The sequence below is a fragment of the Panthera pardus genome, unplaced genomic scaffold, assembly GCF_024362965.1.
Source record: "Panthera pardus isolate Hobbes unplaced genomic scaffold, ASM2436296v1 HiC_scaffold_25, whole genome shotgun sequence".
NCBI classification, from domain to species: domain Eukaryota; kingdom Metazoa; phylum Chordata; class Mammalia; order Carnivora; family Felidae; genus Panthera; species Panthera pardus.
The window spans coordinates 54,906,513-54,932,016 of record NW_026526821.1 but is presented as its reverse complement, the minus strand read 5'-3'; the positions used below and the strand labels follow the sequence as shown (position 1 = coordinate 54,932,016).

The window sequence follows — 25,504 nt, the reverse complement described above, 5'->3', positions numbered from 1 at the left end:
CTATTTTCTAGTTGATTCACTTGAGGACTCTGCAATTTGGTTCTTGATTTATCCCTTGAGTACAGTGTTACCCTTCTGTCTGTGGTTTTGCTTTCTGTGGTTCCAGTGATCTGTGGTGAGTCCCAGTCCAGAAGCACATGATCCTCTCTCTGCCATATCAGAAGGTCATTAGTAGCCTAATACTATGTTACAGTGTCTACATCCCTCGCCTCACTCATCCCATCGTGTAGGTATTTTATCATCTCAGACTATATTATCATCTAATAATATGGTGAGGAATTATGAATTAGTAAATATGTGTTAATTTGCTTTTAGCTGAGTTTTTTTTTTTTAAGACAGTGCTACTTTTCCTCATCCTTTCAGGAAATTGCAGAGTATATCTAGCAGATTCTTTATTGGCTTGCTTTTATTTTTTTTTAAAACTGAGATTGCCTGTAAGACGTAGACGCCCCTTGCAGTCAACACTTTATTTTCAAGTTCTGCCAATTAACTTCCTCGTGACTTATCTGAGTCTTAGTTTTCATGAGAAATCCAGCTGTGGGATGGAATTCTTTACATTTTCATTCTCTTCTTGGACTTCTAAGTTAATGGTAAGTTTTATATTTGAAAATGATGCCAGTAACAGCTTGAACCGAATTTGAAAGTTGGTTGGATTTCCCCCCTGTAATTATGGAGCGCTCACCCCCAGCTGAAGAGCTGTCCTTTAGTCCTCCCCGCTAATACTCTCCCCCAGGCCTGGAGTCAGTAGCCCCTTGGCCAAGATGTCTGACCAGCCTTGTGTCCGACTGTGGGAACCAGGCCTGAAGTCTAGGTGGCCCACACGTGCTGTAGGCTCTTGGTGGCCCTGCTGAGACCGGTTAGATTTGGAAAGATCTGGCTGACTTATTTTTTAATTTTTAACATTTTCCTCAGTTTTTTATTTTGACATTTTTCAAATTTCCAGGAAATTTGAATATTCAACGAATACAAACATGCACATACATATATACGTATACTTTTCACGTAGATTTGCCAGTTAACGTTTTGCCACGTTCCCTTTTTCTCTATACATTAAAGCTTTTTTTGAATAAGCCGTTGAAAATGCAGATATAACACTTAACCCCTAAATGGTTCAGCATGTACCGCTAAATACATACAACCTTTATACCATTTTTTCCACAATACCACTATTGTACCTAAATGCAATTATAATAATTCTATAATGTCATGCATTATATAGTCTATACTTAAATTTTCTCAATTTTCTCCCAAATGCCTTTATAGCCAGCTAGTTTTGTAGAACTCAGACTATTTGTCTTCTACAGTTATCCCACATTCTGGCTTTCTACTTCCTTGTGATTAGATTTAGAGTATATACAGATAGTTCTCCCATGATATTGTGTACTTCTTGTTCCCTCACACCGGGAGGTACATCGTGAGTTTGTCCCACTATTGATTGTACATCTTATCCCTTGGTTAAAACTAGTAACCGCTAGACCTCTTTATTGTAAAAGGAACTTCTTCCCCGCCTTGTAACTGGCAGGTAATCTCTAGGGTGATACTTTGGATTCATTTGAATATTCCATTCCCCAGTAACCTTTCAGCCAATGATTTTAGCATCCACTGGTGATCCTTGGCTGAAATTGGTGATTACCTTGAAAGTTATAAAACAATGATTTTCTACTTCCGCCATTCCTTCTATTTTTATTTAACTGGTATTCTTTCATACAGAGGCTTTCCTTTTCTCCTCACCCCCTACTTCAGAACTCTGGAAAAAAGAGAAAGCCAGTGACCCTGTGTGTGTGTGTGTGTGTGTGTGTGTGTGTGTGTTCACAAGCACACTCTTCAACATGTACATATTGAGCATGTTACAAGGCATAGTCATTGTTCTTTTTGATGTTCGCGTTGTCCCAGGTATGGCCAGTGGGAGCTCCTTGAAGCTGGCTTCTCTGTCTTTTTGAGCACTTCCTTGTTTTCTGGCACAGGAAAGTGTCTCAGGCTTATTTTATACTTTTCCTGCCTAAGGCCTAACTATTTCTCTGCCATACGCTGTTCCTTGTACTAAGAAATTGTATTTAGAAACTAAGATCTGGATGCTAGGGGCCACCCATTGTTCCTAGAGTTTCATTGCTTCTATGCGCTTTCAGGGGACACAAGTAAAAACTAGTATCTTTTAAATATTAGAGTAATAATGTAGGAAATAATATTTTTTAAAGATCATGAGTGTGTATTGATTTGTCTCATTCAAACTGACATTTCTTTTATATTTGTATCTCCTCTACAGTAAAACTTTGGTCACTGTAAAATTAACATATGTATTTACTTTATGCTATGTAAAATACACATAATATTTCAGAATTTTAGTATTAATATTCCTGACGCTAAGCCTTCCAAATAAAGTTGGGGATTTCTTTGCAATTGTTTTTGTCATTAGAAGTTAGGTTTATTTGTTTATGTCTGCATTAAGTTTTAGAGTTTGTTTTGAAAATTTTAATCTTTAATGTATATGACATATTCACGCTTCAGAGGACTCGTCCCCGTGCCCCTCACCTGCTGCTGCCCACCCCTTAATAGATGATGGTTTTTTTTAGTTTCCACTTTACCTTTCCGTGTGGAAAGAAGCCGATGTATATCCCCCCCCCCCCCCCGTTCCTGTGTGTATTATCTTATTTCTTTTTCTTACACCAAAGGTCACACTCTAAGTACATTTCTTTTGCATCTTGCTTTTACCTGTCTTTTTTTTTTTATGGCTCGAGTGCTTGATGGCAAGGGTGTGCCATCATTTATGCAACCAACCTTGGCGGGGGGTGGGGGGGCGGTGCTGAGTGTTTCTCATATTTTATTGTTATAAATCCATGAATAAGCTGTATGTTGGTTTTGCCTGTGGGGGTGTAGCTTGTAAAGGGATTCACCATGTTTTTTCTTCTAGTACTTGTTTGATTTGATTCTCTGTGTTTAGCCGTCTGACTCATTTGAAGTTTATTCTTGTGTATGCTGTTGGGTTTGCATCCACTTTTATCATTTTCCAAATGGCAGTCAGTTCTCTCAACATCACTTATTAAAAAGTCCACCTTTTCTCCTTCAGAGAAGGAAGGCAGAGGAGTCTCTGGTTTTAGAAAGAAAAAAAGTTCACAAAATGAGCCCTCTGATGTTTGATCTAAGAGTGTCTTCAGTGTCGGTTTTATTGCCAAGAGGCCGAATGGGAGAATGAAGCTCGACCCAGAGTCACAGACGGGCTCCCTAATATAATGGAATTTACAAGCCCCAAATTACAGGCCCCTACTTTCGGGGGCAGAATCTGGTCTAGCACATTTCCTGTGAGGGTGGGCAGAGAGGCCCATCGTGAGAACAGCCTCTCTAAAAGAGCAGCACTGTGTTCCCATGAGCTGCCAGATCATTTAGAGTTCAGATACAGAGCTAATAAGATCCAAGGCCACAGACTTCTCATCCGACACCCTTCAACAGAAATGACAATGCACGTGGTTTGCTTTTCATTGTGAGGAGCGGTGTTGGAGAAGACGACGCTGGAATGAATGGCTTATGCAGTTGTCAAGGTGGCGGCGTACGGGGAGGCGAGGGGCATTTGGAAACGTGGGGGTGAGATTTGTCACAGGCACCGGGGATGTTACTGGCATAGGTTGTGGAGAAGGGCCGGCGTGCTGAGTGACCTGCAGTCCAGGGGAAGGGGAGGGCTGCCTGCACCAGAGCTGTCCCACTCAAAATGCCAGTAGCATCCCCATTGAGAAACAGACATTTAGGAGAACTTGGCTGGAAAAAATGTAGCTTAAAAGCCTCTCACAACTTCTAGGAAGAGTTCAAAGAGTGTCAGAAAACGTCGGGGCTGTCACGGTGGATGAGACTTAGAGCCTGCTCTTTTCGGTGTTCGGTCTTTGATATTTGCACCGCCAGTGGGGAGTTCGAAGGGGTGCTCTTGAGCACAGAGGTTGTAGACGAGTGCCTCTCGTTTGCTTTCAAAAAAGAGAAGTTTGCGGTATCACCTCCGTGTTTCAAAGTTGTTAATAACCAGTTTAATAGTTACAAATTATTTTTCTTTGGGGGGATGTGGATGTGGTGATTTTACTATCCCATTGAAAAGATTATGAGATGAGATAATGTGTATGAAACTCTTAGTTTGCAGTCTGGCATGTAGTAAGCACTCAGTCTCTTGTGTTTATATTAACTGTTAATGAACCTTTGTGTTTTTTCAGAGAGCTATTGCTTACCTTTTTCCAAGTGGTTTGTTTGAGAAGCAAGCCAGGCCAATAATGAAGGTAGTTATCTTAATATTTTTTAAAAATTTCACTTCGGTTTCTATGTTACAGTAATTTATCTAATGTACTTTAATTTATTTTACAGCATCCTGAACAGATTTTTCCCAAACAGAGAGGTAAGTTGGCTCAAGAATGAATGAACAGCTCTTCCCGTACTGCAGTGTTACGTTGCGTATCTGCAGCCGCTCGCACATGTGGAGATGCGCTCCTGTGTCATGGCCATTGTGAAGTCAGCCAGTGATATTTTATACCTAATGAGAAATGACTGCAATTTGCAAACTGTTTTCTTAAAGTAAGTTATATTACAATCAGGTCAGGTTAGAGTTCATGCCTATACTGATGTCATACTAATCGCTTTGCATTCTAATATGCTTTTTTGAGGAAGAGTGGGGAACAGATCTGCTGAAGCCTAATGCAGTTTTTTTTTTTACTTGAAAACTTAAAACTTTTGTTCATTTTGGAAGCATATTTTCACTGAATATAGATCCTCCCCCCCCCCCTTTTGATCTTTCCTTACTTTATTGATATAATTCCATTGTCTTTTGTCTTGCATTGTTTCTGATGAGCAGTTAGCCATCATTCTTGCCTGGCCCTCTGTTTTCTCTGGCTTCTTTTAAGCTCTTCTGTTTATTTTTTAAATGTGTAAAATTAAATCTTGAAGAAGACATACAAACCAGGAAATCATGTATTTACTGTTGTCTAATTTATATTAAAAGCCTGTTCCCCAACGTGGACTGGTGGTAGTTGTCAATTAATTTAAAAAGTACTAAAGCCAGAAATCACTTCTTAAAAACACTTGCTATAAATTTACATTTATTCATCAATCTTTTCGTATAACCCTAGAGGGTAGTTTTCTTTGAGTAGGTATCTGTTTCTCCCTGTTTCTCTGGCATAACCCTGCTGTCGTTGACGTATCATCAAAGTGTTTTAGGTTTGGTTTCCTCACGGTGGAGCAAAGAACTTAGACTTTCCAAGAAATCTGAGTGCAAAATATTTCTTCACTTCTGCAGACTTTTTCTCTAACCACACTGAAGATGGACAAACTTGGTTTTTTGGTAACCTGCCTTTCAGTTTTTCTAAAGCATTCAACTTCGTTTTCATAGATGCGAAAACTCTTTTCTGTTTCCACTCATATTTCATCCGTTTATGTAATACTTAACTCATGTAACTACAGAAGGAGGTACAATTGTAATAAACGGGCTTGGGAACGAACACAACTGACTCTTAGTAAGCATGTAACTCAGCAGCAAAAATGTGCCCGGTAGAGAAGAGCCCGGTAGCCGCAGATGCTCGATGTGCAGGCAGCATTCATTACTCAGTATCTAATTAGAGCTGATTAAATAGAGATTGGTAGGAGAGCAGATATTTCTATAAAAAATGTATTTGCGTTGCCTTGATACTTCTGCTAAGTCTTAACCTGTGTGCAAAGCCAGGCCTTTTTTCATTCTGCTGTTTCCCTTCTCTCTTTGAAATGAGAACTTGTATTTTGAATCCCGTTACAAGTATTAGGGGTCTTTTTATAAATACATTCTGTCTTTTTATATTTTCTCATTTTTTTGACGTGGTTGATTGTAAACTATAACACCAATTCAGTTAATAGCTCTTGGAGACATCATACGTGAAGGCTGTGTTACAAGTACAGGTCAAATTTAAAGATGCAGCTCGCTTTAGAAATAAAACTGCATATACAAGGCATACACACCCAAAAATGTGTTACTTTTTTTTTCTTATTTTTAGTGGCTTGTCTATTTTTCAACCTCACAGGCTCCTCACTTACGTGTCTTCTTCTCTTTGTTCTGTGTATCTCTACTCTTTGCATCTCTTATGCATCCGCCCCTCTGAGGCTGTTTCTTTCAAATCTCACCAGCTTCTCAGTATTAAAAGTTTGTTATTACATCACTTGGAATGCAACACTGAAACTTCTAGAGATCCCTGCAGAATGCTTGTTATTTTGGAACTGTGTCAGTAGCAGTAGGATTTTATTACACTGCAGTTAACTGTATTTAAACAGGACTCCTTGAGAATTAGCAAATTTCCTTTTGTCACCTACCTACCAGTGTTGCTGTACTTTGTAAACATAGGCAAACTGATTTTTTTATGTTTAAAAATACCAGGGAAATTTAGATTTGACTAGACTATGATGTTTGGAAAGTGCCACCTCTTTATTAAAAGATGGAAGCTTCCAGATTGAGTTAACATAAAAATCCTGCTCTGCTGTTACAGGCAAGTGATAAAAATATCGGAAAAAACAAAGATATATACCAGATTGGTGACAGGCTCAAGGAATAGCACCTAATACTAGATGAAATGGAATTCAAGGAGGTCGGGGAATGGTTCGATGAGACAAGAATGTTAATTTATATTGATAGGATCTAATATCCATTAAGTGGTTTTGACGACCATGAACCTTTTTGTACCAAGCATTTAGCATTGAAATGTTCATAGCAAAAGCTGTTAACTAAGGCTCTAAAGAATTTGAATAACACAGCATGATTTTATAGCTACACATACAAGTACAAAGAATACATTTTTCTGTATGGATGCTAATGGAATATTAATAGAATTATATAGGTCATAGAGAAAAATCTAACAAATTCCAAGAATTTATATAGATTAGATTTTCTGACTTAAAATCAACAGAACCATAAAACTGTTGGATTAAGGAGGAAATCCAAATTGAGATTACAGATTATTTAGAAATGTAGAACAACGAGAACGGTTCATAGCAAACCCAGTGGGATATGGGCAGGTGTTATACAGAGGCAAACATGTATTTGGCAGACATTAAGAAAGACTAGAAGTAAATGAACTAAGTATTCAGTTCAAGAATGCAGGAAAAGAACTCTATTGAAGGAAGAAATTTGAAAGAAGAGGTAGGATAAATAAAACCAACTGGTTCTTCGAAAATTGATCAACTTCTGGCAAGTCTGGTCAAGGAGAAAGGAAAACATAAAAGGACAGTATTAAAATTTTTAAATAATATTCAGAGCGTATTATTACAGTGTAAGATTGTTTTTGGGTAGCTTTATTCTAATTTGAAGAGTATCCTAATTAATAAAAATGACCAGTATTTATCGAAACATAGAGCAAGTCAGGCCCAGCTCTTAGTGCTTTGTATGTATGTCCTCCTAATCTTCACAACAGTCTTGTTAAGTAGATACCATCGTGTTCCTCATCTTACAGACGAAGGAATTGAAACACCAAGGACACACAGCTAGGAAGCGACTGAGGCAGAATGTGCACAGGCCCCAGCAGTCGTTGCTCCAAAACACTGCCACACCCCACTGACTCTCACACAGGTAGTTTAAAGAAAAATATGATTCCCCAAATTGTCCTAATCAGGAGAATACTGGTTAGACTCAAAGCTAGAGAAGTCACAGGTAGTCAGAGAGGAGCAAAGTCCAGAAGTTCTGTCCGTGAGGTCTATCATACCTTGGCTAAAGCTTGAACTTTTTAACATGTTACAGAGCAGAAAAAAAGAATGAAAGCTTGCAGAGTCACTTTAAAGGCTCACACAATTATTAGATCTAGACATGAATTGCATAAATACCTGTAGTCTGTTCTCACTAAATAAAATGATAGCAAACCAAATAAAGCATTGTATGAAAAATGTGCCAGAACCTTTTTATCCCCAGGAATATAAGGATGGCTTAATATTAGGAATTTATTAATGTGTTATTTGAGTCAGGGGAAAAAACATTTTCATAGATGAAAAAAGGTAATTTAACAAAATTCAGCGTTTTGGGTTTTTTTTAACGTTTATTTTGGGAGAGAGAAGGAATGTACGCATGCATGAGCTGGGGAGGGGCAGAGAGCGAGAGAGAGGGAGGGAGAATCCCAAGTAAGCTCCTTGCTGTCAGCGCAGAGCCTGACCCGAGGCTTGATCTCACACACTGTGAGATCGTGACCTAAACTGAAACCAAGAGTGGGATGCTTAACCGACTGAGCCACCCAGGCACACCCAGCATTTATTTTTTGATGAAACTCTTAAACCGCAACTAAACAGAAACTTTCTCAGGTTGAGAAACAGAAACACATTAAATTAAAAAAACCTGTCATTGGATTCCTTTACCTTAAGTTCAGAAATAAGTATGTGTCCACTTGGCCCTGGTACTCGGTATTGTTTTGAAAGGCTTGAGCAGTAGGGTTAAAAAAGGCACTGAAATTAGGAATAAGTCAATTATTTATAGAGGTTAGGACTGCCCACTTAGAAAATACAAAGCCACAAACTTAAAAACTACATTAGATTTACAGTAGAATATCATTACTTAAATATCTGAATATTGGAAACATTCAAATTATCAATTATTCTAATTTTTGAAAATGATACTCTGTTACAAAAACATACCGCAGCATCAGTGAAGGATGAAATGCTAAGCATGCAGAGATGATATGAGCATCCTGCCAGTTGATGACGAGGTGGTCAAAACCACACAAACCAGTGTGGAATGGAGCGTGAGGATGATCTAATAAGTAACATGATGGTCTCATTGGTAACAAATAAATTGCGATTTTTTTTTTCTCTGCTTGTATGTATTTTGGTGGACAGGAGCTGTTTTAAAAACACCGAATTGCAACATTACAAATAAATTCATGTCTATGTGTACACATACAAAAATATGTGTCTGTGTGTATTCTATTTTTTTAAATATTTTTCTTCTGTATACTTCTTACTCATCTTTGTTCTAATCTTCCATCTATAATTAAATTGTTAAAGGCTGCCCATAACTCCTTTTGCTAAAGTTTCCTTTGTCATCTCTTGATTGAAAGGAGTTCGTTTTCTAGTCGATTCTTCAAAGAGGGCTCGTAGATACAAAAATTTTAGAGCTCTTATGTGTTTAAATTGTTTTCCTATAGCCTTGATACTTAAGGACAGCGAGGCTGGAGGGAAAAATCTTTGGTTCACGCTTTCTTTTCTTGAGTTTCTTGAAAGTGCTGCTCTGTTGTTGCTTTGCTTTGGCTGTTGTTCTTGAGAAGTCTCATATCAGTCTAGTTATCTTTCCTTAGGAGTCATTTAACCTCTTCCCCTGGTGGTCCTAGAGATTCCTTATGTTTGTTTAGTAACTTTATGAAAGTATGTCATTGAATTGACTAGTAAAGGTTAGCTTACTGTGCTGCTGATGAGCTCTTTCAGTATGTAGATTCTGGTCCTTTACATCCAAAAAGTTTTATAGATGTTAGTTCTGTTCCATTTTTTTTTTTTGGTCCTTTGGGTCTCCAATTATATAAATGTTATTCCTTCTTTGGTTGCTTCCCACATCAGTCGTGGTCTGTCTGTCTGACTCCTCTTCTTCCTTTGTCTCATTTTCATTTTCTTGATTGTTTTTCTACTTTTTCCCCCAATGTCCTTTATTATATTTTAATCTAATTCTTCTTTGAGTAACGTATAAGTCAGTCTACATTTCTGATGATTTAAATTTTTTTTTTTAATTTTTATTTATTTTTTGAGAGAGACAGAGACAGGATGTCAGTGGGTTAGGGGCAGAGAGAGAGAGGGAGACACAGAATCTGAAGCAGGCTCCAGGCTCCGAGCTGTCAGCACAGAGCCTGACACGGGGCTTGAACTCACAAGCTGTGAGATCATGACCCGAGCCGAAGTCGGACGCTCAACTGACTGAGCCACCCAGGTGCCCCTACATTTCTGATGATTTTAGCTTTTTCTTCTGTTTCTTCTCTGATTAAGTTGTTTCATTTCTTTTAGTTTTTTGTCCATTATGATCCCATGTTTCGAAGATTTGATTCAGGGTATGTTCCAGTAAACCCAAATGCTTGTTTGAGGATACTTAATTCAGTTTAGAGTGTTGCATTACACCCTTTCCTTCTGTTTTGCCTTTGGTTTGGGTAACATTTTATTCTGTATACCTCTTACTCATCTTTGTTCTAATCTTACATCTATAATTAAATTATTAAAAGCTGCCCATAACTGCTTTTGCTACAGTTCCTTTGTCATCTCTTGGTTGAATGGAGTTCATTTTCTAGTAGATTCTTCAAAGAGGGCTCATAGACACAAAATTTCTTGAGCTGAACATTTGGATTATTCTCATTTTCTGTTTTAACTTTGTAGCAGTCTTTAAAAAATAGATGGAAATAGGTGTCTGCATTTCTGTGGACAGAAGTGTCCTATTTCTTAATCCACTCAACGGAATTAAAAAAAAAATTGTATCCATAAGATGACAGAATTGGGTCAAGACTTAAAAAGTTCATTATGAATTAAGAGATTTAGATTCTAGAATAGAACTAAAGTGGCTAGTTGAAGGATAAACATACAACTATCAAATAATGGGTAAGATTATACCAGTAAGTCACAAGAAAAGCAAAGGAGAGAGATCAATAAACTATTTTAAAATTCAGAACTTCTGAATTGGAAAAAAGACACTATAAATTTAAAAAGCAACTAGAGTGCCTAGGTATCTCAGTTAAGTGTCAGACTCTTGATTTGGGCTCAGGTCATGACCTCACGGTTTATTAGATCGAGCCCCACATCAGGTTCTGCCCTGACAGCATGGAGCCTGCTTGGGATTCTCTCTCTTCCTCTCTTTTTGCTCCTCCCCACCCCCTCAAAATAAATAAGCTTAAAAAAAAAAAAGGAAAAAAAAGCAAGCAACAAACTAGAGAAAATTTGAAACAAGACAGAGGTCTGTTATCTAGAATAAGTACTCTTAAAGTTAAAAACAGCTTAAGAGAAAAATAGTCGATTCATTAATGAAAATACAAGCAACCAGTAAACATAGGAAACTATCAGATCAGAAACCATGCTCTATAAAACAATGAGAAGAAACCATTATCCCTTATCAGATTGGAAGCTGTAAGTATTATGTGTCGGCAAAAAACTAGAAACAATCTAAATGTTCACCAATTCAGGATAGCTAACTAAACTGTCAGAATCCTACTGTGGAGTAATATGCTGATGATCGAGAGAGGTAGTTCTAGTTGTGTTAGTACAGATAAGACACAGTGTTGGGTGAGAAAAGCAAGTGAAAATGCTGTAGTATTGTCTTAGTCCATTCAGGCTACCACATACCAGGTGGCCTACAAATCACAGAAATTTATTTCTCCCAGTTCTAGAAGCTGGGAAATCAAAATCTCACTCTAGTGAAGGCCTGCTTCCTGGTTCATAGACCACTGTCTTTCCCTATGTCCTCACATGGTGAAAGGACCAGGGATCTCTGGGGTTCTTTCTGTGAGGGCACTCCTCATTCTATTTATGAGGGCTTTGCCCTTATGACCTGATTACCTCCCAAAAGCCCCACACTGAGATACCAGCACATTGAGGATTAGGTTCCAACATGAATTTGGGAGGCAGGGGAAGACAAAGAGTCTATAGCAAGTACGTAGGGTAAATACAGCTTAATATCACTCATGTTTTTAAAAAAAACATGCAGACAGTTCTATTTCAGTAGGTGTGTGTATATATATGTATGTGTGTGTGTGTGTGTGTGTATACACACACACACACACACACACACACATACTGAGAGAGTCCAGAGCTGTAAACTTTAACCTTGCCTCTGGCAAGAGAATTCTAATATTTAATCTGTATGAGAGGAGTGAGTAAAAGAAATGTTCAGAGGGAAATTTATAGCATCAAATGCATATGTTAGAAAAGAAGATCTAAAATCACTTATCTAAGTTTCCATCTTAGGAAACTAGACAAAGAGCAAATTAAATCCAAAGTAAGTAAAGGAAAAAGAATGATAAAAATTACAGCAGGAGTCATTGAAGTTGAACACAGGAAATCAGTGGAGAAAATCAACAAAAGCGGGTTCTTTGATCATAGATTGTATACATCCGTTTTATGTTATCGGTAAAATCGATGAGCCTCTAATCAGGCTAACTAAAAGAAAGGAGCGAGGATACAGATTACAAATACCACAACTGAAAGAGAGGATACCACTACAGATACCAGGACATTCAAAGGATAATCAAGGAATACTATGAACAACTCCATACCTACAAACTGGATAACCTATGTGAAACGGACCGATTCCTTGAAAAATTCAATCTGCCAAAACTTACTCCGGAAGTAGACACTTTGAATAGGCCTATGTCAGTTAAGAAAATTGAATCAGTAATTAATATCCTAGAAGACCTTGGGTTTGGCCATGGCTTTTTATATACAACACCAAAGGATAAGCTGGATTCCATTAAAATTAAAATTGTCTGCTGTGAGAAAGACACTGTCAAGAGAATGAAAAGCCACAACGAGGTTGTAGAAAATATTTGGAAAAGACCTATCTGATAAAGTACAGTTACCTAAAATACACAGAGAACTCTTCAACTCAACAGTAATTTCTTACTGTTGATGACCCAATTTAAATACGAGCCTAAGTTCTTAGTAGATACCACAGAAGATCTATGCGTGGCACATAAGCATATAAAAAGATGCTTCGCATCAGCGAAATGCAAATTAAAGCAACCCTAAGATACCACTACACACCTTTTAGAATGGCCAAAACCCGGAACACTGACATTATCAAATTATGCCAAGGATGTTGAGCAGCAGGAGCTCTCGTTCTTCGCTGGTGGAAATGCAAAAATGGGACAGCCACCCTGAAAGATATAGTTTGGTAGGTTCTTACAAAATTAAGCATCCTCTTCCCCTGTGATCCCAGCAGTTGTATTCTTTGGTATTTATCCAGAGGGCTTGAAAACTTAACACCACACAAAAACCTGCATACAGATGTTTAAAGCAGCTTCATCTGTAATTGCCCAAACTCGGAAGTAACCGAGATGTCCTTTGGTATGTGTATGGATAAACTGTGGTAGGTACAGACAACGGAATATTATTCAGCACTTTTGAAAAGAAAGGTGCTGTCAAGCCTTGAGGAGACTTAAATGCAAATTACTGAGTGAAAGAAGCCAGACTGAAAAGGCTACCTACTGTATGATTCTAAGTATAGGACATGCTGGAAAAGGCTGAACTATGGAGACCGTGAAAAGGTCAGTGGCTCCTGGGGATTGAGGGGAGTATGTGGAGCACAGAGGATTTTTAGGGCATTGAAACTACTCTATGATATTATACTGGTGGATCCAGACCCCACTGAGTATACAACACCAAGAATGAACCTAATGTAAACTATGGCCAGACAGAGTACGTTCACTTGTAACAAGGATACCACACTAGTGGGGGGGGGGGGGGGATGTTTATAATGAAGGTGGCTATGCATAGGTGGGGGCAAAGATAGTATATGGGAAATCTCTACCTTCCTCTCACTGTTGCTGTGAAATATTCTAAACCAAAAAGTCTACTAAGAAAATAGTGAAAGGAGAGTATATTGTGTAAAGTTAATTTTATAGAAAACATAGTTAAATGAGGGAGGGGGCAGTGTCCAGAACAACAGAAACTTAAACACAGACACAAGTTAACAAAAACATGCAAGAGATTTATGTTGAAAATTATGCAGCTTCAAGATCATAAGTGAAAATCTGAATAGCTGGGAAGAAAGACTTCATGTTGCTGTAAGGAAAGATTGCAAGGTTGCTTCTTTTCAAAGTATTAATTAGCGTAATTTTCATCAGAGTCCTGGTAGGACTTTGGGGGAAACTCAGAAACTTTATTCGAAAGAGTAAATGTGCAAGAAGCAGCGAGAAGTGTTGAAAAAGAAATAAGAATAATGAAGGAAACTTACCCTACCAGCTATCAAAATGCAGCAAAAGCTTCTTTGAATCGTGTGGGGTAGTGGTGCAGTATTCTGACAGACAGACCAGTGGACCAGATTAGAGGACTCAGCGTCGGCATGCTTGTTGATGTGAATTCTAAGACAGTTTTTCAATTTTAAGATCTTTGACAGCGGGATTCATTTTACAATTAACGTAAACTATGATGATCGGCTTTTTTTCCTTCTCTCTTTATAGAACATACAGGATAGGGCATCTTAAAATCTGGGACATCTTTAGATTGAATGAAATATCATGAAATCAAATATATATACATGCATGCACATACATACGCACTCACACTCATGAAATGAGACCCAATTCAGAAACCCCTCCAAGTTTTACAGTAGAGTCGTATCTGCAGCCATGAGATTTATCTTTCTAGGGCACATTCTGACTTGAATGCTTTAGCGACACAGTGAAAACGGATTGCAGAGTAAAGTTCTAAATCTTGGAAGATATGCAGGATTTCATGAAGTCTATGAAAATGATGTGGGAGAAGTATTTAATCATCCATAGCCATTGACAAATAAGAATTTGGTTTTCTTTTTCAAGCTGAGATCCCTATCAAGACTTTCCTTCATAATTTATTAGAAATTTTGGTCTTCATTTTACGTATGTTCACTTAAAGTGGCCTATGTGTAATGTCAGCTATCCTCAGAAGACAAAAATATCCTACTTATTGTACAGGTGGTATTTCAACAAAGCATAGTATCAGAAGAGTAATGGGATAATGACTCTTTGCTGGACAAAGTAATAACTTGGATTTCTGCCTCACGAGCACAAATTTCATAGAGGTGAAATTTCTGCACATGAAAAAAATAAAAATTCCAGAAGAAAATATAGGAAAATAGTTTTTAGGAAGCCAAAGTCTTGGGGCGCCTGGGTGGCGCAGTTGGTTAAGCGTCCGACTTCAGCCAGGTCACGATCTCGCGGTCTGTGGGTTCGAGCCCCGCGTCAGGCTCTGGGCTGATGGCTCGGAGCCTGGAGCCTGTTTCCGATTCTGTGTCTCCCTCTCTCTCTGCCCCTCCCCCGTTCATGCTCTGTCTCTGTCCCAAAAATAAATAAAAAACGTGGAAGCCAAAGTCTTGAAGCATGCTCGCTCAATAGGATTGATGTTGTCCCTGAGGTGGCATAAAAGGGTGCATAGGAGGTGAGAAAAGTCTGAGCTGTTACAATGTTTATGGTCCTCCAGAGGACCACCATGTACATCAACAAATATGCAGTGTATTTGTGGTATTGAAATTTCATGGAGACAGAGGCAGTTAGAGCGGGAAATGTCTAACAAGACTTCTTAGTAGAGGTGATAGTGAAAAACAGTCAAGAAATGGTGCCATGGAGGAAGTGACTGTGTCACACGTGCTATGTTTCACACATGCTATATGTACACATGCTATAGACACACACATATATGTACATTTTAAACTTACTGGTTATGAAAGACCTGTAAACCAAATTAAAAGGTGGGTGACAGATTGGGAGAAAAGAGTTTTCAACTTATGTAATGGACAAAGGAGTGTACCTTTAACATATTGGTGTTCCCACAAATGGTTAACCAAGAAACAACTCAGTAGAAATAAGGGCAAAGGGCGTGGAGTTAGGTTTGGTTTATGTAGTGCAGTGACTCCATTCCTTAGTTTATTTGGTGTTTATTAGATGTGAATGACCATCTGTATTTCAAAAGGAATTACACATAACACCTTCAGGGGCCCCTTCTGTTTTAGACGTTTAAACTCTCAGAGGTATGTCACCACAGAGTTGGAACAAATAATGTGGCATGGAAAAATCCATTTAGTGTTTTCCTTTGTTATAGTGTGCTTTTTCCTAATGTCCTGAATGTACGATGTCATTGACTTTATCCGTTTTCCTTTTAAGGAATATGGGGGCGTACTGTATTTACAGCCAAACTTAAATTTTTTTGTTCTAACAAGAAGATTTGGGCTATTTTATATGTGTTTATTTAAAACAAGTTCTAGAAATTCTCATGGTGAAATATATAGGAATATGTTACCAGATATAAACGTTGTTTTATGTTAACGAATATGGAATTTTAAATATCCTGAATATTTACATGTTAAACATGCTGAACTACATATTAAAATACTATATATTAATGCTGTTTTGTTATTTTAAAAGTTAATCGGAATTATAGACATGTCTTACCTTCAGTTAAATACAGCTCTTTGAGCTCTCTCCGTGTATATTTTTATTTTTGTTTATTTTTTTTCCATCTGGCTTTTCATTAGCAATCCAGTGGGGAGAAGATGGCCGTCCATTTCATTTTCTCTTCTATACTGGCAAACAGTCGTATTATTCACTAATGCACGTAAGTATATTACATTTATGATTAGTGATATGAACCGTAAGGTAAGTGACTAATTATATCAGAGATTAGTCAGCTTCAGAACTTACCTTGTATGTTTCCTATTGAACTAAAACTAAGACGTCTAGAGGTAAGGCAGTGTGTTGAAAAGCTTTATATTTTATTAATTCGTTTTTGCTAATGGTAAACATCACAGAATTTATATAAGGGCGGTTTGACCTTCAAAGGCTGTTACTTCCAAATTAAGATCATTTTAGGGGATAGGTGCTCAGCTCAGTAATAAGGCCCGCGTGTGCGTCGAAGGTAAACGGCGAAGCAGGAAAGGGGACAAGTATATGCTGCTGTCAGGGGCTGTAAGGCCTTTACCGTGGGAGAGAGTCCAATTGTTGTCTGTGCTTTTTGTTTATTCGTACATAATTTTTGCTTTTCAGAAGCGAAGGCAGTGTAGGAATCTAGAATTTGTGACTCCACAAGACCTAAGAAATGATTTTATTACATTTTGACTTGCAACCGCATTTGAGTGTACTGGGACCCGCTTTTATTTTGTTTCAGAGCTAGAGGTGTCTGATGGCAGATTTGGGAAGTCCCTAGGGTACCACGAATGAAAGGCCTGGATGCTAATATCCAGTTTTCAACAGCAGAACCCCTTTCACCGTAAGAACACGATGTCAAGTTTTATTTTCTTCATTATGTGATTTTTAAAAGTTGCGAAAACATTCACCGGGCTTCCCCCGTCCCCCGTCAGATTTCAGGTTGCTTGACTCCCAGGCACACATTCACTCTGCTGTTTCAGGACGCCCCGGTGTTTATTTGTGCGCCACAAACCCCAGGACAAAAATCCCCCCTTGTCAGGTACATTTATTTCTTGGGGAAAAAGAAAAAAAAAGAAAACCTTCTTTTCGCTCTTTGTTGACCTTGGGCAAATGAGCTTCTTGCCCTGGCAGAAATGAAATGAATGATAAATGTAGAGGGTGTCTTTGCTGAGTAATGGAGCCGCGGCTGGCGCTCCGCCGAGCTCCTCCGCGCCGCCCGAGGCTGCCCGAGGACCCCTGCTGTTCATTTAAATAGGTATGTCAAATCTGCCTCCCAACGCCGCTGGTTTGATCTGTGGTAATATTTGTGAAGGTTCCATATGGACTTGAGCCCCCTGCAGTGCTAAGAAATAATGTACAACGCTTCATGGTGCAGACGCAAATTTTCTCTGAAAAGGGATGCGGTGCCGCGTTTTAGCTGTCGGAGGGGATGATGGAGCTGACGCGCTCGGCCTGTCAACTTGTTACACGGATGGGTTGCACGCAGCGAAGCTGTGGAAAATCTGTGCCTTTTAACTTTTCTACTTAATCACGGTTGTAGCATTGCCTTTAGACTGTATGCTACATTAATTCTCTTCCTGCCTTCTGCCTTTCATCCCAAGTTTCACGGAAAAAAGTAAAGCATGCAGGTCTTGTAGAGGAGCCTTATCAAACAGCTGTCATCTGACAAGCCATTTGCATTTGTTTGGGCTGAAACTGAGCGACCCAAGGGCAAGATATTTTGTTGCATTCCATCATAATGAAGAAATTACACATTGCAAAAGAGGCCCAACTTTTATTTTGGCTGCCGTGTGTGTTTTGGGAAGGTACCGCTCCAGAAACCGGTCGGTTTCTCCGTAGATGAAACACTACCATAGTCTGACTCCAAGGTCGAATTACATTAATAAATGTGTTTTTTTGGTTGTTTTTTTTGTTTGTTTTTTTCTTTTTGAGTAATACAGTTTGTGTCGCAGAGAGCAGAGTTCTTTGGGCTTTTCTGTGTCAGTTAAATTCAGTAGTTTCGGTCCGGTTTATTTCGTCGGGGGGTTTGACTCCCCTCGCAGCGTGGGGCTTCGCTTACACCCGCGAATCACAGATCTTCGGGCTTAACTTGAGCGTTTAGTTCAGCTAATTAGTAAAACCTTGTATCTCCCAAACTTTCGCGAATGGAATTTTAAGGTGAACTTCTGTAGGGAAGAAAGGATAAATGCTTTCCTAAACATACGCCAGTCACTTCAGCGTCATGTGTGGCCAGTTTTATTATGAATTCACAACTGCAGTCCTACCAGCCTCGTTTTCCAGATCATGCCAGATACCCTTTGTTGCTTTGAAACAGTACGTGACTGAATGAATACTCACTGACTGGCCACTTTACAGAAGTGGTTCTGTGGGGGAAGGCCGCACTGGGTATAAAGTAAAAGGTTCCAACTTGAAGCCGCTTCGTGTGTTTGCCGGCTCCTTTGTTCTGCCTTCTCTTGGAGGGGGATGGATGGTGTTCCATTCTGTGGGAGAGCGAGCCCCGTGCTGCTGTCCCACGCATCAAGGACTTGGCCCCCAGAGACCAAGGCAGGCACTAAACACTTGGAAATGTATCGTCGTCGTTACCGTGTCCCTTTGGTGTAATTTCTTACCATGTGACCAGGTAAAAAGACCCTAAGCCAGTCTCGGTTTTCATCCTTGGCCAACTGTAATTGTGTGAGGCATGGCAGTCAAAACAAAGCAGAAACAGAACTCAAAAAAACCCCCCACAGATCTAGATCCTGTATGCAGTTCTGCCAGGGACCTTTCTGACATCAGTTAACCTTTTTATCGTCTGTAATAATGCCGGTTCCTCTTTTGAGTATTTGGTCGCCGTTTGTATGTGTATGAAGCTTATCTATTACCTTACAGCGGCTAATACGAGAGAGTCCTGGTGTGGCTTACGGTGAGGGAGAACATATAATGCTTTAGTGAACACTGTCTCCCACTGGCCTATCATTAGTCCATCCGGGCTTTGTGGAGAAGCGGGAGGATTTTGAGGGAAGATGAGGACGAGAAGAAAGCAATTTATTGTTCCCAGAAGTGAAGCATGATAGGAAAGCGTAAAGTGGAGGAAACGTGCCGATCCGTGGCAGTCTCAGACTTTGTAGATGTGTTTTACGTTCTAAAGGATGTTACCCCCTTCGTTGGAACTCCCTTTTTCCTACGGAGACAATGTATGTCCTCAGGTTCCTGGGAAAGTCAAAAAAAAAAACAACACTTCTTTTACCCAGTAGTGAATAAGGTGTACCTATGTAATGCAAAAAGTATAGAACAGTACAAACAGGTCGTGTCTTAAGCAGTAAAAAGTGGTTTAAGGAAGAAGAAATAAGACACTCAGGGAGTTTCTCCAAGGATGGTTGAGTACTGAAAAGGGAGCTCCACGCTTGCTTGGCACTGGCTCATCGGTCTTTTTTCACCCAAAATGGATGGCTTTCCATTTCCTTAATAGCCATGTGACGAGTAGCACTTGTATACTTTTCAGACATGATTTAGAGTTTCAGTTTAGGGTTTCAGCCGCGGCAAGAGGAAGCAAAGGGAGAATGAGAGAACTTTCCTGAAACAGCCAAGCCCAAGTGTAAAGGAAAGGGAAGAGTTTTTAAAGAGAATACACGTGTTTGTGCAGAAAAGAAAATGCTGTACCGTGGACCGACTGAGCTGGGAGTAGCCGAGGGCTAGATGAGGAGGACCGCGTGTACATAGTTAAGGGACGGGCCGGAAGGGCGGTCTGCCTTTGGGTCGGCCAGCCTGCCGGGGCTACGTACCCCTTGTCCACAGCAGCCGGAGCCTGGCCAGGCCGACCGTGCTGGTGGCAAAGAAGGCTGGACCCATGAGCAAGACAACTGCACCTGCAGCCTGGACAGTCATGGTCGAGTTTGGGCAGGGCCTTTAATTGTAGGGAAATGTGAATTCCGGGTCACTCGTTAATGCAGACACACGCTTTTGAAAAATTTTAAGTTCGCTCACTAAAAGTGAGTTGAAAACTATTTAAATTTCATTACGGGAGGTGATTATTTGACTCTGAAGTGGGAACCCTCTGTAAAAGATGATTCGTTAAGTCCGGGCGTGTCTACTGCAGCCTTTCCCAAAGTGGTTGCTGAGAAACACAAGTTATCAACTATTCGTCATGAGAAAGGTTCTGAAACTGAGTGAGTTTGGCAGTGCTGGGTATTGCACCCTGGGGAGCTCTAACAAGGAGCTACGTGACAGCACGATAAAGTCCTTCAGTAAAGAAACCTGTTGCAGTGACCCACTGCTGCTCAAACAATGGGTCACGAACCCTTCCTACCCACAACACCTGTTAACGCCCCATGAGACCAGTACTTGGGAAAGGTGGCACTGATGTTGCAAACAGGTGTCAGATACATTAGGCATTTGCTGAACTTTGACAGGAGCCCCCTCACCCCAATTTTTAAGATACGATTGTGCATCTCTAAAAACGGCTCTGGGAATTGTGCATCTTATAGAAACCTCATGTTCAGGACTAGTTTAGAGTAAACAATGGATGATTTTCAAAGTATTTCTATAAATTGAAGGAATTACATGGCCACATAGGGAATTTGTACCCAAAAAAGTATGAAACTAAGGAATAAGTAGATCATTATGTATTTAAACTATTCTGCTGAAGTGAAAAAAAAACAAAAGGTTAAAATTTGAAAGAAAACCAAGTAATTCTAATCCTGATAACTTATGCATAAATGGGATTCATTTGCCTTTTGAAGGAAGGCTGACTTATTTAGAAATTCTCTGGTTTATTTTAAATGACTTCAGTAACCTTCTGTGTTCATAAAGCGCGAGAACAGCAGCCCCAGAAGCATGCGGCTTCATTATGTGAAGATTCCAGACTCCCAATAAGCCAAAGTCCTGGGCACTTAGTACGACAAAATTCTCACGTCGTTTACATCTTCTTTGTAACCCTGTGGTGAATATTTAAAATTTTTGATATAGTGTCCTTATCTTTGAAAATGGAGTTAAAATAGTGATCCTTCTCACAGTGAGGTATTATGAAAGAACTCCTTTAAAACTATGCCAAGTGCTGATTTTTAAAAAGCTCCGGATTGGTGCTGACATTATCTCTGCATGCTCTTTTAAGACTCTGTAGCCCTATTGTGTTAACAGAGTGATAGCAAGGGTCTAGGGTAGTATGTCACCTGGAATATTAGGTAAATAGCAGTAACTGTGACAAATGAATTATATATTATGTTTGTTTCATTTCATTTTGTATATGCCAATAGCCAAAAAATGGAGAAGATTGCTAGTTAGGGAATTGAATTCTCTGTGGGTTTTTTTTTAAACAACATATTTAAGTTGGTTACTTTTCTGTTATTTAACTAGTATCTAAGACGGTAATTACTATTAGTTTATTATTGTATGTATCAAAATACAGTTGACTTCCTATACCACCCCCACAAGAAATTTTTATTTGTTTACCTTGCCTAAAATTGGAATTTCTACATGATTAATACAGCCAAAACAGATTTTAGAAGGATACTAAAAACCATATTGCTTATGCTCGGGGAGGGCTTGGTTTAAGTATCCTTTTTCTGCAACCTGAGCATCTGGTATTTTCAAATTAGGCACCTTCTAAATTTGACTCATACATTATGGAAATCTGATGACACGAGGGGTGGATAGGCTTGCTTTGATTTTATGAAATATTAATCATAGCTGTGATTAATGATTCAGCATTTCACATCTGGGTTATTCCTGTCATATTTGAAAATTATACTATTAAATACAGTATATAAACTTAGTGTAGGTGGGGTCACTCTGATTCTCTAGTGTCCTTTAAAAATTAAGTGGAAACTTAACAATATACCAGAAGCTACCAGTGATAATCTGTGATGTTGACAGTTCCTGGCATATTTTATACCCTCAAGGATTTTTAGATACACGTTAGTACACATCTCTTCAGGGAGCTGAAGCTATACAATCTACTTTCCAGAGAGCTGTTGTCTCTAACTAACCAAGATAGAATCTCAAGAGCGGTTTTATTATATAGAGAAGAGAAAGAATAAATAGAAATGGTACACCAGTAAAACTGTTTCAATTGTTAGACTCTTGAATGCCACACCTCCCTCCCCCCGGCCCCCCGCTGTCACTTCTTGACCGTTACTACAGGTCAAGCGCTGTGCTAAGTACTTGACATGTGTTTTCCTGTTTGAAGAAGTATATGGGGTGGTGTAATGAGAATCGTGTAAATCGATGGGTTACAACCATCAAAGTATAAGCATCTGCCCTAAATGAATAGAATGTACCGTCTTTGAAATTTGGCATGTACTTTTCATGGGTGTTTTTTTCATATTACACACTTTTTGTCTGATTATTTCACTTGGACTATTTAACAAATTATTATGGAGCTAAATATAACCCTGGAAGGTAATAATAGTATAGTGAAAAAAAAATGGGAAGAAGAGTATGGGCCTAAAAATTGACCCAGAGTCACTGGAAAATGGTGGTGACTTTAGCAGCCTACACACTGACTTGAAATTTGACTGTGAGGCAGGCCTATTATTATTATTATTATTGCCTTAGTTATTACAGAAAATAACAAAAGAGCCTTACAAACAGGGAGGGCATCGTTATTACTATTGTTGGTGTTCTCTTGGACAATTTTTTTAGCTGTGTTTGAAAGATACAACGTGTCTGACTTACGTATTCTCAGAATCTCCAGACTCTGGAGCAGACCAGAGAGACTGGCGCCACCCCTTTCCCAGACGCCGAGGTGCGGCAGCGTGGCTCATGTCCTGCCTGCTGACGGGTTCGTGCCAGGTGCACGGGGAGGTGCTCTCGGCACCGTGTCTGTTCTGCTTCGTACAAGTGGGGCAGGATTCGTTTTGTAGGTTGTCGTTTCTTCCTTTGGTTTACCTGTTCCTTTATTGACCTGTTCAGAGCACTTGAGAATTACTTTCTAGAAACAGTTGCACAGAAATGATTCTGATATGGTGGTATCCAGCTGGGGTCACAACCCAGTATCTTAGCCTTTTAAAGTGAGTTAAAAGCACCCGCAGCACAAACAGTCAAATGAGGCTTCGCCATAATTCTTGCGAGAGAAGTGGTAGACTTTTGTTGTAAGTTGAGTAGCAGGCACACATGCTACACGTGGGTGGTTCACATTTGCCTTTGCTTTCTTTGGGGTAGACCGCTGTAGTTGTGCCGCTACAGGTGATACGTTTGTACTTCGGATGTAGTTGTAGACATTGTTACACTTAATGTGCACACTAGAGTACGATTAACTGATTTTGTCCCTTCGCTGTATTATGTTGAACTAGACTCTTGGTACTTCTAGCGTTCACATCCAACCTGCAGTGTATTATCACTTGGGCTCATCATTAAAACAGGTCGCTGGGGGGCGCCTGGGTGGCTCAGTCGGTTAAGCATCCGACTTCAGCTCAGGTCACGATCTCACGGTCCATGAGTTCGAGCCCCGTGTCGGGCTCTGGGCTGATGGCTCAGAGCCCGGAGCCTGCTTCCAATTCTGTGTCTCCCTCTCTCTGCCCCTCCCCTGTTCATGCTCTGTCTCTCTCTCTCTCAAAAATAAAATAAACGTTAAAAAAAAAAAAAATTAAAAAAAAAATAAAAAAAAACACAACAAAACAAAAAAACAAAAAAACAGGTCGCTGGGCGCCCCCTCAGACGTTCCTCATCTGAAAGTACGGGCTGGGACCTGAGAGGTTGTATTTCTAACCAGTGCTAGGCTTGTGTGCTGCTGCGTCTTCCCTGGGAATTTACCTTTGAATTACTGACCCAGCAATGGTTTCACTCTGTTTGAGATACTCACATACACTGTTAATGTACACACCGGTACATACACACACCGGGGCAAAGGGACACGTACCCTTTTCCTAGAACAGACTCTGTCAACAACCTTGTGATTGTGTGTGTGTGTGTGTGTGTGTGTGTGTGTGTGTGTGTGTAAGAAGTCGCATCTCACAAATTTGGAATTCTCAAGACTGAGATATGAATGGACATATCCATTGGTAATAAGCTGTGTCTTCATTACCTGACATTAGCTAATGATATTGGAAGGGGTCATTCCCAGAAAGAAAATAAAAGTCATGTCACCTCCATCTCATGCTTTGAAAATGTCTACTCATTGGGTATCTGTATGGTAGATGATGGTAAATTATAAATGCATGGGGGCACCTGGGTGCTTCAGTTGGGTAAGCGTCCAACTTTGGCTCAGGTCATGATCGCGTGGTTCAGGAGTTTGAGCCCCGTGTCAGGCTCTGTGCTGATGGCTTGGAGCCTGGAACCTGCCTCAGATTCTGTGTCTCCCTCTCTCTCTGCCCTTTCCCAGCTCATACTCTGTCTCTCAAAAATAAGTAAAACATTTAAAAAATTTTTTTAAAATTATAAATGAGTACACACATAGTGGATGTGAGTCCTCAGTTAAATTTGCTCAGTCAAAAAAACTGGGAGACAATTTGTGTGATTCTGCTTTTGTCAACTCATTTCTTGGAAAATGTATTTTCTAGATAATCTTCATTGCCAGATTATTGCTTTTTACAAGTTCTAACAAAATGGCAGTTTTTCCCGTTTGCATTATAATTTAACAAGTGACATAATACTCAGTCTTTGTTAGAAAGTAAATTAATGGAAAGAAATCAAATAATGAAAAATAAACGTAGTAGCAAACTTTTTAAGATACAGACTAACATGGTGAGGACTTAAATATTATGTAAATATTGAATATTAGATAAGTAGTTCAGCTACAAATGCCATAACTTTTATTGGTTAATTCCCTAAGTTTAAAGTGCATATTGCTATATAAATTATGATTTTTTTTAAAGGAAAATTTTTGGTCCTACTCGTGGAACTTAAAGGAAGATAGTTCATAGCTTTGTTTTGTTTTTACCAACTTCACTGGAATTTTTTTATATAGAGTTCTTTACAGAGTAAATTTCTTATAGGGTTATTTAAAAATCAGTTAAAGTATGGCACTGCGTGTGATACAGAATTCTCATTGAAATTACTGTCCTTTAGTTTGAATGAGAAATAGTATAACTAAAAAGCACTTTCAGTATTATTTGCTGTGCAGCTAGATTATGTGAGGAGGTCACTTCTGAAATGAAGGCTGCTCACAGGGAAGGTAGGAAGTAGAAATAATGTACTGTATCTCTTATTTTAGTGTGTATATTTTATTTGCCACAGGAAGCATATGGAAAGCTACTAGATGTAGAAAAACGTCAGAATCAGTTGCAAGCCAAAGGTCTATTTTCAGAAAAAACTAAAACCAAGTAAGTTCTTCTCTTGCATTAAAACATATGAAAAATTTGGGGCTCCTGGGTGGCTCAGTCAGTTAAGCGTCCGACTTCGGCTCAGGTCATGATCTCACAGTTCCTGGGTTCGAGCCCCACATTGGTCTCTGTGCTGACAGCTCAGAGCCTGGAGCCTGCTTCGGATTCTGTGTCTCCCTCTCTCTCTGCCCCTCCCCCGCTCATACTCTCTCCCTCTCTTCAAAA

General features: G+C 39.4%; 1 protein-coding gene across 1 annotated transcript in view; it reads left to right on the top strand.

The window, feature by feature from the left end:
• The window catches only part of MRPS9 (mitochondrial ribosomal protein S9), a 65,111-nt gene that overhangs the window by 27,424 nt on the left and 12,183 nt on the right, over positions 1 to 25,504 (top strand). The window contains exons 3-6 of the mRNA XM_019428498.2: positions 4,188 to 4,250; positions 4,336 to 4,366; positions 16,154 to 16,233; positions 25,194 to 25,279. Of these exons, the coding sequence (XP_019284043.1) occupies positions 4,188 to 4,250; positions 4,336 to 4,366; positions 16,154 to 16,233; positions 25,194 to 25,279 (260 nt within the window). The remainder of the gene's footprint in view (positions 1 to 4,187; positions 4,251 to 4,335; positions 4,367 to 16,153; positions 16,234 to 25,193; positions 25,280 to 25,504) is intronic.